This window comes from Prunus dulcis, chromosome 1, assembly GCF_902201215.1.
Source record: "Prunus dulcis chromosome 1, ALMONDv2, whole genome shotgun sequence".
In the NCBI taxonomy this organism is placed as follows: domain Eukaryota; kingdom Viridiplantae; phylum Streptophyta; class Magnoliopsida; order Rosales; family Rosaceae; genus Prunus; species Prunus dulcis.
In genome coordinates this window covers 21,210,178-21,230,800 of record NC_047650.1, presented here as the reverse complement: position 1 = coordinate 21,230,800, position 20,623 = coordinate 21,210,178, and the positions used below count along the sequence as shown (strand labels likewise).

General features: G+C 35.4%; 1 protein-coding gene and 1 pseudogene across 1 annotated transcript; both read right to left on the bottom strand.

The window, feature by feature from the left end:
• Positions 1 to 6,562: 6,562 nt before the first annotated feature.
• On the bottom strand, positions 6,563 to 7,852 carry LOC117616250 (geraniol 8-hydroxylase-like). The gene is made up of 2 exons (XM_034345502.1): positions 6,963 to 7,852; positions 6,563 to 6,767 (listed from the first exon to the last, which is right to left on the bottom strand). Exons 1-2 carry the CDS (start codon positions 7,850 to 7,852, stop codon positions 6,563 to 6,565), a joined length of 1,095 nt encoding a protein of 364 aa, XP_034201393.1.
• A 10,930-nt stretch (positions 7,853 to 18,782) lies between these two features.
• LOC117616240 overlaps positions 18,783 to 20,623 on the bottom strand; it is an 8,857-nt pseudogene continuing 7,016 nt past the window's right edge.

Here is a 20,623-nt window from a genome sequence, read left to right as displayed (position 1 = left end):
TTACAACTTTAAGGTTCTTCTTAATCCCTAATCTTGTAATGTGGATCCATAACATTGTAAAATGGTGATTTACAATATTATGGATTTGGTGAGCCCTAATGTTGTAATCCAGGAGCAAAACCTTGTAAATTGTTACCAAAACTTGTAAGTTACGAGTTTAGGGATTCTTTTTACGACGTTATGGTGCCCTCAGTCTTTAATCTTGTAAAATTTTTTTTTTTACTAGAATAAGGATCCATTTTACATCACTAAGGTGCACCATTACCAATTCCTTGTAATGTGGATCCATATCCTTGTAAAATTGTGATTTACAACAATATGGATTTGGTGAACCCTAACGTTGTAATGCAGGAGCAAAATCTTGTAAATTGTTACCAAAAACTTGTAAGTTACGAGTTTAGGGATTCTCCTTACGACGTTAAGGTACCATCGGTCCTTAATCTTGCAAACTATTGTTTACTAGAATAAGGACGGATTTTACATCCCTAAGGTCCACCATTACCAATTCCTTGTAATATGGATCCATATCCTTGTAAAAGGTTGATTTACAACATTATGGATTTGGTGAACCCTAACGTTGTAATCCATTAGCAAAACCTTGTAAATTGTTACCAAAAACTTGTAAGTTACGAGTTTAGGGATTCTCTTTACGACGTTAAGGTACCGTCGTATCCCAAAATTGTAAAATTGGCCCTTAATCTTGTAAACCCTCATTTTACTAGAATAAGGACCCCAATTTACATCCTGATGGTCCGGACTTACCTGTAAACATTTGTGTTTACACGTATAAGGACCCAATTTACTTTCCTAATGTCCCTAGTTACCTTAATATTGTACTAGAAGTCATTCTCTTTGTAAATGACAATATTACAACATTAAGGATGTGTTTTACAATGTTGTGGAACATAACTATCCATAAAAGAGTAATTCGAGACCTTAATATTGTAAATATCCGAGTTTACAAGTAGAAGGACCTAGTTTACCTTTCGAAGGTTCCCCTTTACCCTAATATTGTACTACATGCCTTTATCTTTGTAAATTATGATATTACAAGAGTAAGGATCACTTTTACAATCTTGTGGAACATGACTGTCCTAAACAGAGTAATCTAAGACCTTAAAATTGTAAACTTTTGTGTTTACACTTATAAGGACCCAATTTACTTTCCTAATGTCCCTAGTTACCTTAATATTGTACTAGAAGTCATTCTCTTTGTAAATGACAATATTACAACATTAAGGATGTGTTTTACAATCTTGTGGAACATAACTATCCATAAAAGAGTAATACGAGACCTTAAAATTGTAAACATCCGAGTTTACAAGTGTAAGGACCTAGTTTACGTTTCCAAGGTTCCCCCTTATCCTAAAATTGTACTACATGCCTTCATCTTTGTAAATTATGATATTACAAGAGTAAGGATAACTTTTACAATGTTGTGGAACATGACTGTACTAAACAGAGTAATCTAAGACCTTAAAATTGTAAACATTTGTGTTTACACTTATAAGGACCCAATTTACTTTCCTAATGGCCCTAGTAACCTTAATATTGTACTAGAAGTCATTCTCTTTGTAAATGACAATATTACAACATTAAGGATGTGTTTTACAATGTTGTGGAACATAACTATCCATAAAAGAGTAATTCGAGACCTTAATATTGTAAATATCCGAGTTTACAAGTAGAAGGACCTAGTTTACCTTTCGAAGGTTCCCCTTTACCCTAATATTGTACTACATGCCTTTATCTTTGTAAATTATGATATTACAAGAGTAAGGATAACTTTTACAATGTTGTGGAACATGACTGTCCTAAACAGAGTAATCTAAGACCTTAAAATTGTAAACATTTGTGTTTACATTTATAAGGACCCAATTTACTTTTCTAATGTCCCTAGTTACCTTAATATTGTACTAGAAGTCATTCTCTTTGTAAATGACAATATTACAACATTAAGGATGTTTTTTACAATCTTGTGGAACATAACTATCCATAAAAGAGTAATACGAGACCTTAATATTGTAAACCCTCATTTTACTTGAATAAGGACCCAATTTACATCCTTATGATCCGGAGTTACCAATTCCTTATAATGTGGATCCATATCCTTATAAATAAGTATTTACAACATTATGGATTAGGTGAACCCTAATGTTGTAATCCTTGTTCAAAAACTTGTAAATCGCTACTCAAATCTTGTAACTTATAAGTTTTAGGATCCTTTTACAATGTTATGGTACTCTCATATCCAAACTACTGTAAATCACTATCTAATCATATGCCAATTGCCAAACAGAAAAGGCATAATTGCATGACCCTTATGCAATTGCATTTTCAAAAAGTGAAAACTTGATAACTTGTATAACCGGTAACCAATTTTTTAAAAATTTTGAAAATATCATAAAGGACAAATGGTGCATGGGTGCACCTGGTGCACTATAGAAGGTGCCGGGCCTTCAAAAGGTAAGACCGCATCTGACGAAGTGACTGTGATGGTTGCGGTAGCACGAATACCTAGAAGTGGTGGTGATGGTTAACGACAAAGTGCTTGCCTAGATTCCAACTTGGAGATGAATCTGAGACTTTGTGAAAGACAGGAGTGAGAAAGGAATGATTATATATATATATATATGTATATAAATTGTATTGTTTACTTTTAAAAGGATTAAAAAAATTATATTTGTATTTTGAAAGTGAAACTTTTAAAAATAAAAATAAAAATACTAGTTTTTATTATTATTTATGGACCAAATTGCCCCTGCACTACCAGTTGAAGTTGCTCCATAGGACAATGATCAATGAAGTCTAGCCCAATGAAAATGGGCAATGATGTGTAGAACAGTGATCTCAGGTTAAATTTCCCGTGTCACCTTGATATATAGTGTGTGTGTGTGAGCAAACATTTTCTCCTTCCTAATTTTGGCCAAAAAAAAATTTATATATATATATATAGTAGAGAAGAAAACGGAAGATCTGGATTTGACCCACAACTAAATTTGACCCACAACTAAAAAGTTAATGTAATGAGGGATATTTATTCTCTACTCATGCATAGTATGTGTGCCGGATGATTAGTATCTAATAATACAACAAACTCATGTGCTAAGGGTTTGTTTCTAGTAGAGCAGGGCATATGGGACCGAAAACCGGTCAAACTGGCGGAACCAAACTGGTCGGTTCTGTTTGGTTTGATTTTTTTCTCTCTTTTTAGTCAACGGTGTATGAACCAAACCAAACCGGTGGTCATGGTTCGGCGCTTGGTTTCTAATTTAAAAACCACCGGTTAACCGAACCAAACCGAATATGTTGAATTTTATGTAATTAAATAATTATAATACACGTGAATGGTGAATGATGAGTATGATTTACTTTGAAACTTTGAATGGATGTGAATGATGAACGATGCATATGTTTTAGTTTGAAAGGATTGAATGAATGAATGAATTTGAATATGTTGTGATGTGAATGGTGAATGAATTTCAAGAGGTTTTGAATGAATAGAGTCTAAATGTTTTCAAGCAGGTTTTCACCAAACCAAACCGAGGTAACCGGTTAACCGAGATGATCGGTTTCCCACCTCATTGGTTCAGTGCACGGTTTGAATTTTCTCCAAACCGATGTTTACGGTTCGGCGCACAGTTTGGGCTCAAAACCGAACCAAACCAAACCGAGCCCACCTCTAGTTTCTAGTGTCAGCAAACAGCTTCAAATTGCTAGGTTAGGGACGGTTTGTATAAACCCATTGAGCTAAGGGTTGTTTCATTTTGAGGGTTTGTTCTTCAGTACCCGAAAACAAGTTAACTTAGTTGGAATTCTTAAGCTTCATTCTTTGAAAAAACAAGCATATTCATAACTAATTGGGCTGTTCCCATAGAGAAATAAAGGCAAAAAGTCACTTTTGATTTTTATGTTTTATCACTTTTACCACTAAGGTACATGCGGTTTCAATTTGATCATTTTTGTCCATATGGTTTCAATTTGATCATTTTTTTCCATGTGGTTTCAATTTGAAGCAATTCAAGGACTATCCTCAACTTCTTTCAAATTTTCGTTAGTTGTGTGGGGGTAATTCGGTCCACAAATTATCAAAAAATCCTTTCCTTTTACAAATAAAAAATAAAATGAAATAATTAGTTTTGAATTAGCCTCTCACTCCCCTTCTCCTCTCCCAACCTCTCTCTCCCCTCCACCTAGCCCATATCCACCACAGCCACTACCCAAATCCACCCTCTCTCTCCATCTTTCTATCTCTCATTGCTTCGAATTGTGATATATTTGGGTGATTACTAATTACACTTTTGAAATTGTATCTAGAGATCATGAAGATATGGGGTTTTTGAATTGTAAGGGCCTATTCAGTAACGTTTTTAGAGAATGTTTCCTGAGAATATTTTCTGAGAATGAAAACGAGCAAACGAATTTACATTTTCAAGATTCGAGGATGCGTCTGGTAGATTAATTGGAAAACATATTCAAAAAATAAAAACAGTGAAAACATGTCTTGTAGGAGAATTTGGGAATAATAATATGTGAGTTATTTTTCAAGTATATTTTTTAAAGGCTAAAATTATTATAAACAATGAAAAATGTATCATTTGAAAATAAAAATGTATAATTAAAATAAATAAAAATTCCAATGTTAGAAAAACCTATATAATAAAATTCTATTATCTTTAGTTTAAAATAAACATGAAATTGAATAATATATGATGGTTATATCATAAAATTAATATACACTCATGTAAAAAAAATAAAATAATGAAGTGCAACAAAAAAAAATTGAAAAAATAACTCACAAATGAAAAATAAAAATTGAAAAAATAACTCACAAAAATAAAAATTCAGACCAACCAAAAAAAAAAAAGGCAATCAACCAATACACTTGATAGAAAATGAAAACGATAATTTGATGTTTTTAGTTTTTGTACATGAGTTTTAATTTTTTTTCAGAAAATGAATTCCAGTAAAAATTAAAAGGACATACCAAACGAGTTTTTGTTAGAAAATGAAAACAGGGCCTTGAAAACGTTACCGAACAGCCCCTAATCTTTTTGTTATTTTATAAATTGTATTGTTTATTTTTTAAAGGAATTGAAAAAAATTATTTTTTAATTTTTAATTTTAAAAAGAATTGATTTTTTGATAATTTGTGGACCAAATTGCCCATGCACAATGAGCTGAAGTTATTAAAAAAAAAAAAAAATTGGACAGAAATTGAGGATTATCTTTAAATTGCTTCAAAGTGAAACCACGTGGACAAAAATGATCAAATCGAAACTATAGGGAGCCTTAATGGTAAAATAGATAAGCCACAAAAACCAAAAGTGACTTTTTACCATGAATAAAAGATGTAATTAATTTCCTTTTAAAAATTGCTTGAGAAACTTGTTTCACTCATCTAAACGTTGAACAAGTTTGAAAAGTTTGGGGAAAGCTTGCTAATATTTTAAGCATCAACTTGAGTATATCCACCCATTTTTTGTTCGATAAAATCCCTTCACCTGAATTTCCAACTTAACTCAACAAGCCAACAATCAACAACAACAACAACAACAACAAAAACCGCCTTTCATTACAATTCTTTATATTTGAAGATGTTTTCTCTAACAAGCACGCCTTCAATGACATCAGTACTATCAACCTACACCACCTTTGCTGTAGCAGCAATGCTCCTCAGACAGTTATCAATGACGTCTAGCCAAGTAGAAAAAAGGCAATGATCTGTAGAACAATGGTCTCAAGTTTGGACATCAATGTCACCTTGACAGTGAGTGTGAGAAAACATTTTCCCCAACCTAAATTTGGCCAACCAAAAAAAGGGAGTATAGAATACGAAGGACCTGGATTTGGCCAACTTAGCCAAGGCTATGCTTCATAGATGAAGGTATTGGACGTTGGCATATTATATGAGTGTATAGGGCTTATTGCCTTGAGGACTAAGGCTCGAGGTCTTCAATTCAATGGCCTTAAGGTTTCTTGTCAACCACTTTGTCAAAAGTGCTAATTATCCTCTTATTTAAATTGCACTAACCAAAAAGAAGTTAATGTAATGAGGGATATTTATTCTCTACTCATGCATAGTATGTGTGCGAATTATTAGTATCTAATAATACAACAAACGCATGTGCATGAGATTTGAAGTTTACACATATTAAGATTCATTGAATCATAAGAAGAAGAAGAAGAAAAGAGAGCATAAAAAAGATAAGAGAAAATATTCATTCTTTCTGATATAAGAGCTTAATAAAAAGGAGTGGAAACTAAATATCATTAGACGCAAAAGCCATTATGAAGTATTGTTATGGAAACAATAATCTTACAATCATGATTGTTAACAAGTTTTTGCCTGTAACATCAATTTGGTCATCCAATCCCAAGAACCTCTCCGGCATAAACGAGCTTGGGTTGTCCCAAATGCTGGGGTCTCTACCGATAGCCCATGCATTCACAAACACTTGTGCACCCTTGGGTACAATATACCCACAGATTTCAACATCTGAATCGGCTTTGCGAGGGAGAAGCAATGGAGCTGCTGGGTGCAACCGAAAGGTCTCTTTGATTATTGCTTGTAAGTTAAGGTCTCTTTGATTATTGCTTGTAAGTTAGGAAGTCGAGCAATGTCTGCTTCTTCTACTGGTTTTCCTTTGCCAATGATTTGCTCCAGCTCTTGTTGTGCTTTTGACAGCTTTTCAGGGTTGCGTAGCAACTCAGCCATGGCCCATTCCAATGTGGCTGAAGTTGTATCTGTGCCCGGCAAATAGAGCCTTTTTAACATAACAAGTCAGAAAAAAAAATTGGGATTAAAAACCAAAAACAAAAACACCTAACGAAAGTAGACGGTCAGGCAGTTTGCCCACTCTTTACACTTAAGTTCGAATCTCTTCTCTCTGTAAATTAAATTAATTGATACAGTAATTGAACTATAATGATGAGCAAAGACAAAACAACTAACCAGAAACAGATGTTGAATTTTGGTCTTGTCCATGTCCTCACTGTTCGCTTCACTGATGTTCAAAAGAGTATCCAACATATCATTGGTTTTGACATAATCATGGGCTTTCCTTGATGCCAATCTTTGGCTAATCATGCGGTCAAAGAGCTGTTCCATCTTGTTGAAATGTTTGATCATGCGCCGCCTAATGCCCTGGGGGTCAATTTTCCTAAGGACAGGAAAAAAGTCCCCTACATTTGGGGACCCTGCCCCTTCCATCAAACCCCACACAGTCTCCTTGAACTCCCTAGCCATCTCGCTACTTGGGTCAGCCAAATCCACTGAGAAAACAGTACGAGACAGCAGATTGAGAGTAGTTTTGAAAGCGGCCCTTCCAATATCTACCGCCTCACCATTGATCGCACTTTCGTTGACCTGAGATATGAGCTCTTGCACTTTTACGCAGCGGTTGGGTTGGTTGGCGTCGAGGATTTTGGCGGCAAACAATTGAGAGTTGCATATTTGTCGAAGGCTTCTCCATTTGGCTGAAGGTGGTATCCATGGCAGGCTGTCCTGACGAAGGTCACAGGCTTGGATTGCATCTGGGACGGTTCGGTTGGACAAGAATTGGTCATGGGTTTGGAGGACTTGTTTGGCTGTGTTTGGTGAAGAAACAACCACCGTTGTTACTTGGCCTAGTTGCAGAGTTATAATGGGGCCATAGATTTGAGAAAGCTTGGTGAGAGATTGATGGGGTTCGTTGCCAAGCTCTAGAAGATTGCCGATGAAGGGAAATGGCTTTGGTCCAGGTGGGAGAAGATGCCTTTTGGGATTGGCTTTGCTTCGCAGAGCTTGAATAATTGAGAACAACACAGAGAAAAGGCTTAGCAGGACCATACAAAAACTCAAGAAATCCATTCTCTCTGTGGTTCTAATGCGCGCACACACACACATAAAAGTGGTTCTATGCGTCTTGTTTGGACAAAAAGAAAGTTGCTAGCTGGCCGCTAAAACAAAGTCTTTTTAGGTGGCCAAATTGGCTTCATTCAAAAGTTTTTTTTTTTCCAAAAAAAAATCATACTTTTTCATTTTTTTTTCATGGTAAGTACTTGAAAAATCAACCCCGAATAACTTAATAAAAAATTTACAAAACAAAAGTCTGTGTTCTAGTGGCATGGCTCTGTTTGCTTTTCCTTTAGATATAGCCTTCGCAAGGTCAATCTACCATCATATTGAAGGGCAACTGGGGTGATTTTACAAAACAAAAAAATCATACACCAGGATAGGAGTCCACCCTATAATAGATATGGTTTTTTATATGGGTTGCGCATATTGGTCCATTAAAGTTATTTGTCCAATCTCATCAAGACAGATTGGGAAAGGCAACTGGGGTACAGATTGGGAAAGGCAACTGGGGTGATTTGAAGAAAATGAAGCCATCTAAATTCTTATGTGCATGTCGGTACAAAATTAGGCTCCATCAAACGAAAGAACTAGAGGCCTGCAACTTGCCCATTATTTATGGATAAGGGAAAAAGACGTGTTGAGAACGTAACGTGCATCGAATAAACTTTTTTTCTTTTTTTGGTCGAAAGCACCAAGCAATTTAAGGTCAATTTTATTACGCACGACAAAAATTAAGACGGAATTGCAGAGAAAAGAAAGAAGCCACTGGAGCCCCTGTGGTCCAAGAGATCGGGGCTATATAAATATGCTATTAAAGTGATTGCCGATTAAGTTTTATATTATATATTTATAAAATTTATACAAATCTTAAGCTACACTACTTATATATTTAGTTAACTTCCCAGTCAATATGTAAACATTCTTATATTGTCTTGTATGTAGATAATATATTATATGTACGCATTATATTGTCTTTAAAGTAATTTTATATTGATTTTTCTTCCGTACGTAATGGGGCAAGACGGGACCCATTCCCCATTAAAAGTGGAAATGAGGAATCCCCAATATGAATATTGGCCGAGTTCCAGAGTTATAATGGGGCCATGGATTTGAGAAAGCTTCGTGAGAGAGAGATGGGGTTTGTTGCCAAACTCTAGAAGATTGCCAATAAAGGGAAATGGCTTTGGTTCAGGTGGGAGAAGATGCCTTTTGGAATTGGCTTTGCTTTGCAGAACTTGAATAATTGAGAACAACAACACAGAGAAAAGGCTTAGCAGGACTATACAAAAACTCAAGAAATTCATTCTCTCTCTTATTCTAATTGCACAAAAGTTGTTAAATTGAACTATTATAATTCGAATAAATCGAGTTTTGGTCTAAAAAATTCCAAAAAGTTAAAATCATTTAACTTTAAATTCTATAATCAAAATAATTTATCACTCGTAGTGTCTAGCGTTTGGGAGCTATCATTCTCCCAGATGCACATCTAGGGGTGTTTTTCGGCCGGAACGGATCGGAAACCACTGTTCCGAATTCCGTTCTGAAGCTTTTCGGAATTACCTTTTAGTTCCGAGTCCGATTCCGAAATTTCGGAAAGTACTAACTCTATTCCGATGCGGAATTTTCGGCATTATCGGAATTTTCGGAAGTTAATATTTTCGGAATTTTCGGATAATAGTTTCGGCATTTTCGGATAATAATTTTGGAATTCAAATTTTGAAATTTTCTTGTGAATCATGATTAAGCCAACCAAACAGGAAAAAAAATTCCAGAAGAATTCCAATGTTTACATTCAAATGACATAATGTTCAAATTTAAACTAGTCCACAATAAAAACAGAAAATGAAATGTTACATTCAAATGTTATATTATATTTTACATATATATATATATATATCATGTGAATATACTTGAAAAAAAATAATGTTATATAAACTTTGTCTTGGATACTACTACATAGTTACTATTAGGGTTCAATCTCAATGTGTTTCTATCGCCATTTTTTAATTTTCATAATCATGATTCATGCATGAACAAGAGCTTGATACCAATTTGTATTTGATACAACATGTCAATGTCCTACCTTTTTTAAGGGTAAGTTACCTATTGATGTACCTAACTTTTTTGTAACCCCCTATTGTTTATGTTCACATTATTAAGAAAATAGTACTACATTAGCACCTTGGCAATTGATTATAAAGAAAATAAGTTTATAATTAAATGCATGACCTCATACCCCAATTAGTCCTATTCAAGAAATTGAGTTAGAATTAAAAGAAAAAAAAAATCAATATACTACGTAATTTAGATCAATTCAAAATTGGTTGCATTACAAATTTTTTTTTTCCTTTTACTAATATTTTTAAATGTACTTAAATTTTTTTCATTATGTATGTATAATGTATATATAATGTTAGCCAATAATATCAAAGAAAACTTGTGTCTTTGGTTGGTTGTGACAGAACTATAGACAAATTAAAAATTGTGGGAATGCATTAAATGTTTTGCATATAAATTAAATATATTGATTGTTGTCTAAACTTTTGTAGGATTAATTCAAAATATTTCGGAATAAATCGGAATTTCTCGATCGGAATGTTTTTCAAATATTCGGAATTTTTAAAATCGGAATTATTGGATCGGAATGAGTTCGGAACATTTTGGAATATTTCGGATCGGAAATTTCGGAAATTTCGGAAGTTCCATGTACATTCCGAATCCGATCCAATTTTTTTCAGAAATTTCAGATTTCGGCATTTACGGAATTTGGATTTGTCGGAGCCGGATTTTTTTGGAAATATTCAGACCGGAATCGGTTGGAATCGGATTTTCCAATCCAACTTGGACCCCTATGCACATCACATGTAAAACAGTAAATGACATGCAGTAATAAAATAAAATAAGGAGGTAAATGACATACATACAATAATTTATAGCCAAGTGGGCTAGTGGTTTTGCTTTTTCCCATAAACATGCACGAGGGCTAATGGTCTTTTGTAACTGCACATGTCTGCTTTGAAAGAGGATGGTCCTAAACTACTTGAACAAGAAAAGAAGAATGCAACAAGACAAAAAAGTACAATTTCCTGTACAATTTCCTGTCAACTCAAGGGATTTTTCTCACCAAGAAAGGTATATATATGTATGTATGCATGCATGTGAGTCAGAGAATGGGTAGCTACAATTCAAAATAACTGATGATTGGCCCCATTGAATTTTTTTTTTCTCATAGGAGCTCATGCCTTGTTAGAGCATCTATAATGGGAGGATGTATAAGGAGTTGTATGTTAAATATTCATTTTTTGTCATTGGAATCATTTTTAATAGGGAGATGTAAAAGGTTGTAAACATACATTACTACTATGGAAATGTAAAATAAAATGCACATTTGCATCTATTTTTACATCTTTTGCAGGTGAGACCCACTCAAGAAAAGAGATGAAAAATTATACATCTTAGATTTACATTGCTTCCCATTAGAGCAAAAAACGTATTTACACCCCCCAAAAGTGTAAAAGGGATATAAAAGTGCTTTACACTCCCAAAAATACACTCCCCCACTATAAATGCTCTTAGTTATTCTTATTACCAATCAATCTTGAAAATTGAGATGTGTGACGCCAGGAGACGGTACATTCATGCATTTGTGGAAAGAAAGTTTCTTTGTTGTTTTCTATGAACAGAAGACATGACATGTCTTCGGCTAAATTCACTCTTGTGCACATGGCTGATTTTTTTGACAAGGACCCGCGGAGCATGCAACATGAAACACTGTCATGGAATTACAAATATATATTAGAGCATGTCTACTCAAAAAGGCTAAGGCTAAGGCAAAAGCAAGGCAATGACTGCTACTATTCACTTGAATAGTGGCAGCCTTGCTTTTTTTTGTTCCAATCCAAAAGGGTAGGGCAAGGGCAAGGGAAAAAAAAAAGAATATGCAACAAAATATAACCAATTTAGAAATGCAAGAAATGAAATAATTATGCAAGAAAAAAATAAATATGGAAGAAAATATAAACAATTTACAAATGCAAGAAGAAAAAAAATGATTACAATTTACAAATATTGGAAGGAGAAGAGTTTGTATGAGGATTTGGTGTGGAAAGTGAATAAAATTGTTATGTATTTATAGGGAAAATATCCAAAATTTTTGGGTTTTTTTTTTAAAAAAAAAATTGAATTATTTTTGATTTATTTTCAATTTTTTTGAATTTTTTTTGCTGGCTGACGTCGGGGCCTTCGGGCTGAAGCCGAGGCAAGATCTGCCTTTGGGCTTGCCCGGGCTGATGGGACCCAAGGCTTGCGCGGGCTGCCTCGCGTGCGCTGGAGGTCCAAACCCCAAAATATGGGCCTCTTGCCCTAGCAAAATGGGCTGCGGTGGAGGTGGCCTTAGGATTAACGTCAAAAGACTTCCTAAAAATTAGGGTCATTCTCAATATAGACTCTCGAGTTTCAATTTCATCAATTTATATTCGATGGTTTTCAAATTTGACCAATTTAGACATTCTGTTAAGTTGACCGTTTGGTTTAACTGATGACATGTCCACTATATGACCCATTGTTTCTTTAAAAAAATAATAATAAATTAATTATATAATATAATAACATAACATTTAAAAAATCCTTATATTAAAAAAAACAACAACAAAAAAAAAAAAAAAAAAAACCTCCCTCTCTTTCTTTCCATCCCCTTCTCCTCCCAGCTCCCCCACAAGAAATCCAGGCAACCATAAGACACATTTGCATGCAACACAAGAAATCCATCTCTCGCCTAACTCTTAATTAATTTTTGGCATGATTGTTGAGACTTATCGAGAAAGCTTGAAAATATCTTTTCAATACTAACTCTTTTAAGTCGTTTATATATATCCCCTAAGCTAAGAGACAAACTTAGGTAAAGACATTTGAGAACAATTTGGGTCCGGACTTATTTGTTACGAGTGAAAGCTTTTACAAGCTATCTCTATTTACCCTAAAGGGGAATTTACATAAATATTATCCAAACTTTTAGGTACGTGCGGGATTATCACATAAATTTTTAATTTTTTCTAGTAACCACTTGAACTATTTAAAGTGTTGAAATATTTACCACCTACGTCCTACTCCTTTAAAAAGTTCTGTTAAATCAAGTCACATGCTTCAAATAAGGCCATTTCCATCAATTCACTATAAATAAAAATATTAAAATAAAACCAACCTAATTTTTCCATGACTTTTCCATCCCCTTCTAACACTAGTTCTCAGCAGCCGCCAACCACCGCCCGCCGCCGCCGCCCCCCCTATACCATTCAATGTATATAAACACACCAAAAAAAAAAAACCAAAACTCACAGCTGTTAAATTTTTTAGTTTAATTAGTTAAATGAAATACTTTTATTACCCTTTTAGTATTAAATTAGTTTTTTTTCAAAATTCTGGGGCCCTCTCTTTCGTCTCTCTCCCTTCGCGGAAACCAGGTTGGCCGGCGATCTTGGTGGTCCAACCACGGCCAACCGTGAGACTGATCGGAAAAGGACCGGCTAGGGCCGGCGATCATGTCTGGGCTAAATCACAGCCACCTCAACCACTCACGACGTCGCTGCGAGCTCGGAAAGGTCTGTAGATTTCGAGTTTTCCGATGCCGTTTCCGAAGACTCCGGCGTCTGTCTCCAGTTCGGAAGGGAGGACGAGGAGGTGGAAGACTTTGCCTCAGTTTCTCTTCTCTTTTATCCATCTATTTTTACTTCACAATTCATTCCCAAACCACACCTTTCAGGTACACTACAAAAGCTCCCATGTTGATTTCATTTTAATTAATTATGTTACTATTCTTCTTTGTGATGGAATGGAATGGAATTTGAGTGCTTGTATTAATTTCTTGTGTTAACATGTTCACTACATACTTCTGATGATCCGAAAACGAAGAAGAAGAAGATTTTGATATTTGGGTTAAATTTGACTTCTGTTCTTTTGATCACTCTGTGATTCCTTTTCATTTTGCTGGTTTTGCTTTTGGTAATTTTGGTTAGGCTTTTTTTTTATGAGTTTCTTATTTTCTATGTTAGGAATCTATGATTGATCTACAATGTTAATTTGTTTATGAGCAAGATTGGTAATTTGGATTTTGTCGCAGGTTTACTCAAGGCTTTGGCTTTGGAGACAGAGGAACCAACCAACCAAGCTATGGCTACATATGTCCAAAATTTAAGCAACCAAAACTTGTTGAACCCCTCCTATGCAGGGGATGAGAAACTTGCTTCTTATCCTGAACCCCCCGCCAAAATGATGATGTATCTAAAACAAGCTTCATATGCTACTGGATCCTACTCTGAAGTTTTGTCTGGCGGCTCTTTCTCTCCTTACAAATATGCTTATTCTGATGGTGGCAGGAATGAAATGATGTTGTTAGCTTCCAGTAAATGGTATGAACAGTTGTTATACTATTCATACCCTACAACTGAGTTGATTTATATGACATAGTATTAACAGTGTACTTCTATGACATAGTGTTAACGTATTTTCAGTAACAAAGCATACTATATATTTTGCTCTATATATAGCTGTGCATTTGAAGTTTATGATATGCATAATGTGATTTTTACTAGGAAGATAGTTTTATGACATAGTATTAACAGTGTACTTTCTTTTCTTTTTTTTCTTGTAGAGCTATTTCCTTTTGCCTTTGCAATTGTTTCTGGTGAAACTATGGACAATTGGAGGTGGTTTTTGCAAAGGATATCGGATGTCTTGCTTGAGTTTTTTGCATGAAATGGTATTAACAATGTTTTTCTATGAAATGATATTAACATTGTACTTCTATGACATGATATTAACAATGTATTTTTATGACATGGTATTAATAATGTACTTCTATGATATGGTATTAATAATGTACTTCAGGTTTCATGGGCTTTTCTTTTTTTTTTTTTTTGCTGGTCAAATATAAGTTGGACTTGCTGGGCTTATTTCGGGTTTTTTTTTTTAGTTTTTTTTATTGGGCTTGTTTTAAGTTAATTAATGGCAGAGATGTAATTTATAGGAACTTCAACACTCATTTTTTAGATAGTAAATGATTTTTGGGTGTGTTTCTAAAGTGTATTTTATATAGAATTTTGTTATAATTTCAAGTCCTATTTTGGGTATATTACTAAAGCTCCCCAAAAAAAAAATTGTAGAAGAGTAGAAACAAAGAAAGAAAAGTGATTGAGCCAACAAGACTTCCAAACACATTTTTAAATTCAAAAATCAACACCGAATAACTTAATAAAAAATTTACAAAACAAGAATCTGTATTCTAGTGGCATGGCTCTGTTTGCTTTTCCTTTAGATATGGCCTTCGCAAGGTCAATCTACCATCATATTGAAGGGGATGTGTAGAGTAGTGAACAAATTTTAAGACGCAATGATCTACAGTTTCCAAATTCATCTTCCTGTGATGTGTTGTGAAGAAATTTTAAGAGGCAGGACGTATGAGATCCAAGCCTAGTGAAGCAACTAACACCAAAATTTTGAGAAAAAACAAAACGAAGAAGAAAGATGAAGATTGGCCTCAACCATCGACCAAGAATAACTCAATTTCAGAGAGAAAATGTTCACTTTATTTTGGTGGGGGAGAACAGGTGTTGGAAGGAGGTCCCCAGTTTGTGAAATTATTAGGTTAGTTTTCCTACTTATTTTTTTCATTTAAAATTAAATTATGTTAGTTTTTACATTATATATATATATATATATATATAGTGATTGACATAAATACCGTTAAAAATCACATGTGCATTTTGTGATTTGATTTGACGAAAAAATTTAAAGGACAAAAGAAAAGAGTTAGGCCGACAACCTCACATGTGCATTATGTGACTTGATTTGATGACACTAAATAATTCAAAACATCTATTACAAGCAATCTCTAACAGCCATTTTTGGTAAGGAAGCTTTTATCAAATTTGTTCTTCTATACATGGTCGATGCCAAAAATCATATAAATATTCTTGTCATACCAAGATAAAATCATATGGGTTGCGCGCATTGGTCCATTAAAGTTATTTGTCCAATCTCATCAAGAGAGATTGGGAAAGGCAACTGATGTGAATTGACGAAAATGAAGTCATCTAAATTCTTACCACGAGCTCCATCAATCGAAAGAACTAGACCGGCAACCTTACTTATGGACAAAGGAAAAAGACGTGTTGAGAACGTGCATTGAATAAACTGTTTTTTTATCGAAAGCGTCAAACAATTGAAGGTCAATTTTGTCATGCATGACAAAAATTAAGACGGAATTGCAGAGAAAAGAAAGAAACCCGCGACTAATATAACCAAGGATGAAACAAGAGATAAATAAATAAAAAATCAACAGCCGCCGGGTAGAAATCAAAGGACCACCAACCCTACTGTTCTTTTAACTTGCACCATGTTTAAGGTCATCAAATCTTGTAAGAATTCTCTTTGTGGGCGTGAAACTTCAAATTTTCTCAAGCTATTTAAACACAAACACGGCCAATATAATTAGTAGCCCTATTGTTAACAATGGCAGGAGCCCCATAAAGCCAAGGCACTCCAATTACTCTATGCACCCCAATAAACCTTCCTCAGAGAAAAAACTATCTTCATAGTTAATTATGTTGGACGTTCTTATAACAACCAATTGTTATTGAGATTCAAACTTAATGAATGATTGAGATATATACACGAAATAGTCTGTATTTTTTATTTTTTATTTTAATAAAAGCTATCGATATTGGGTGGGTGAGATTCAAACACAGAATCTTGAGTGTGTTGAGGCCCAAAAAAATCTGAGAGTAGGCCTAAATATATTCCCGTCCCAGTGCTACACCTTACTGAGAAAAAAGCCTCTCGCAAGCGTGGAAGCGCGTGTGGAGAGGCTAGTATATATTAAAAATTAATGTTTTCTTTATATATAAAATAATAATTTTATTTTTCAAGTTTCAATTTTTAAAACCCAAACAATGATATAGCAATTTTCTATTTAAATGTACTTTAAATAAAGTTATTGACCTTTTTTTTTTAACAAATAATAAATCTTATTAGTATATACATAATTATAAAAAAAAGATTTAAATACAATTGTAAAAAAAAAATTACAAAAAAATGCAATACATAAGTCAAATTTGGCGTAGGCTCATATCGACTTATTTAATGGCCCAATACGAGTACGGCCCAAGCTCATAGGACTTGGGCCGTGAGCTCAAGCCAAAATTAATGATTTTTGTAAATGGGCGGGATTGATGATTATACACCACTACATGTTGGTTTTAAGCCGTAGACGTTTTTTTTTGTCGACTAAAAGCACTTTTGTTAATTCAAAAGTTGTTATAAAATAACCTGAGATATGTGGTAGATTTTGAGCTGAACGTAAAGTAGACGAGACACAGTATTTAACGAGGTTCGGCTATGCCTACGTCCTCGGAGAGCAGCAGCAGGAACCTTTTCACTAAAATAATAGAGCTACAATAGTGTTTACAATATGTGTGGCTCACTGAATTTTCTCTCTGCTCTCTTACCCTCTTCTTTCCTCTTCTCCTTTCCTTTTCTTCTTCTCTCTTTCTTCCTTTCCTTTTCCTCTTCTCTTTCTTCCTTTCCTTTTCCTCTTCTCTTTCTTCCGTTACTTTTCCTCTTCTCTTTCTTCCGTTACGAGCCCTTTCTCTCTTCTTCCTTCTCTATTTATAGGCAGCTGTAAATGACACCCGTGATTCTACAATACACATCCGTGAGTGTGCAGCCTCCAAAGTCTTTGCTTAATTTCTTTGTGGGCCCCATAAATGTGGGCTCCACGTGTTTCTTCTTTACAACACTCCCCCTTGGAGACCACATGTCCCTAGATTGGTTGCCTCATTAAAACCTTGCTTGAAAAAAAACCCAGTGGGAAAATCTATGCGAAGGAAAAAGAGTACAACGTGCATATGTCCTATGTTAGAGGACTCTTGAATGCTCCCCCTGATTTTGCATGCTCCAACTTGATTGCTTGCAGAGTTGTCGTAATTCGATGCCATGCACTAACTTTTGGAATGTACATTTCGGCAATGATTTAGTGAAGAGATCTGCCAGGTTATCACTTGAGCGGATTTGTCTGACTTTGATTTCTTGACTCTTTTGGAGCTCATGTGTATAGAAAAACTTTGGTGATATGTGCTTGGTCCTGTCACCCTTGATATATCCTCCTGTTATCTGAGCAATACAAGCTGCATTGTCTTCATTCAGAATTGTTGGAGTATCTGTTGTTGAAGGTAGGGCACATGTGCTTCGGATGTGATGGATTACCGACCTTAACCAAACGCATTCACGACTGGCTTCATGGAGGGCAAGTATTTCTGAGTGATTGGAAGATGTGGCCACTAATGTTTGTTTTGTTGAGCGCCATGAGATCGCAGTTCCTCCACATGTAAATACATACCCAGTCTGTGATCGTCCTTGATGTGGATCAGAGAGATTCGAACGACCATTGGAGTGCTAAGTGGATGGGCTTTATCCATGCCAAACCGTTTCAATACTTTCTCACTGTAAGTTGATTGATGCACCAAAATTCCATTAGCATTGTGCTCAATCTGCAAGCCAAGACAATATTTTGTCTTTCCAAGGTCCTTCATCTCAAACTCACGTTTGAGATAATTAACAGTCCTTTGAAGCTCTTCAGAAGTTCCAATTAGATTCATATCATCGACATATCCTGCCACTATCGCAAATCCAGACTCTGATTTCTTAATAAACACACATGGGCAAATAGGATCATTTGTGTATCCTTCCTTCAGTAAATACTTACTGAGGCGATTGTACCACATTCGTCCAGATTGTTTTAGCCCATATAATGATCTTCTCAATTTAACTGAGAACATGCCCCGTGGTTTATTTCTGGCTGCTTCAGGCAGCCTGAATCCTTCTGGAACTTTCATGTATATATATGTATCCAATTCTCCATACAAATATGCGGTAATGACATCCATGAGTCTCATTTCAAGTTTTTCTGAAACCGCCAAACTTATTAGGTAACGGAATGTAATTGTGTCCATTACTGGAGAGTACGTTTCCATATAATCAATTCCGGGCCTTTGTGAAAAACCTTGCGCAACGAGTCGCGCTTTATACCTTGAGATCTCATTTTTCTCATTGCGCTTTCTTGTAAATACCCACTTGTAACCTACAGGGTTCACATTGGGTGGAGTTTGAATTATATGTCCAAAAACACTCCTTTTTTCCAAAGAATTTAATTCTGCCTGGATTGCATCTTTCCACTTAGGCCAATCTTGCCTCTGTGTACATTCATTAATAGAGCACGGTTCAATATCATCATCTTTTATGATTTCAGCAGCCACTGAGAATGCAAATATATCATCGATGATCATCTCATTTCTACTCCACAATTCATCAGTGGACGTATAATTTATGGAGATTTCTTGACTTTCAGGAACGGTTGCCACTTTAGGTGCACTTGTCTCACCAATGACGTTTTCCTTGTCAAGAAGTACCTGTCCCTCTTTAGGGGCATTTGAATTATGAATTGTGGGCTCTCTATTAATTTCATTTGGATTCATTTTGCCCATCAACTTCCTCTTTTGAGGAACTGAATCCCTTGAGCCTAGTGGTCTGCCACGTTTTAGGCGTGCAGCAGATGAACCATTTGCTGGCACATTGCTTTGTCCATCATGGACATCAATCCGTGCTGGTGCATTTGCAGCTTGGATATGAGATTTTGTCACCTTTGCTGCATCATTAAATGCATCTGGCATCTGATTTGCAATACTTTGGAGGTGAACGATCCTTCTCACTTCGTTTTCGCATTGAGCAGTATGAGGATCGAGATGAGACAATGTGGATACATTCCATGACAATTCATGTCGTTTTTCAGGAATGAGTTTGCCTTGTTCTTTAGACACAGATTTTTCTCCCCTAATGGTGGGAAGATTGTCTCATCAAAATCACAATCCGCAAATCGTGCGGTAAAAATATCACCGTCAGGGGTTCCAAGTATTTGATGATAGATGGTGAATCAAAACCAACATAAATTCCCAATCTGCGTTGAGGGCCCATCTTAGTACGTTGCGGTGGTGCAATAGGCACATATACCGCACACCCAAAAAATTTTAAATGTGAAATGTTTGGTTGATTTCCCAATACGAGTTGTATTGGAGAACATTGATTGTTGGAAACAGGCCTCAATCGCACAAGTGATGCTGCATGTAAAATGGCATATCCCCAAGCAGAAATTGGCAACTTTGTTTTCATTAGCAAAGTGCGTGCTATCAATTGAAGGCGTTTAATTAAAGCTTCTGCCAAGCCATTTTGAGTATGCACATGGGGAACAGGATGTTCAATATCAATGCCTAGTGACATGCAGTAGTCATCAAAAGTTTGAGATGTAAATTCACCAGCATTATCGAGTCTGATTGACTTAATGGGATAATCTGGGAATTGGGCTCGTAATTTAATTATCTGAGCAAAAAGCCTAGCAAATGCCATATTCCGAGTAGATAAAAGACAAACATGTGACCATCGGGTAGATGCGTCCACCAAGACCATAAAATACCGAAATGGTCCACATGGGGGATGAATAGGTCCACAAATGTCCCCTTGAATTCTCTGCAAAAATGATGGAGACTCAACATCAACCTTTAGTTGTGATGGTCTGATCACCAACTTCCCTTGTGAACAAGCTCGGCAAAAGATGTCACTTGATAACATAATGTGTTTAGTCAATAAGGGATGTCCTTTAGAGTTGGTGATGATCCTGCGCATCATGGTGGATCCAGGATGACCCAACCTGTCATGCCAAAGCTTAAAAGCATTTGAGCC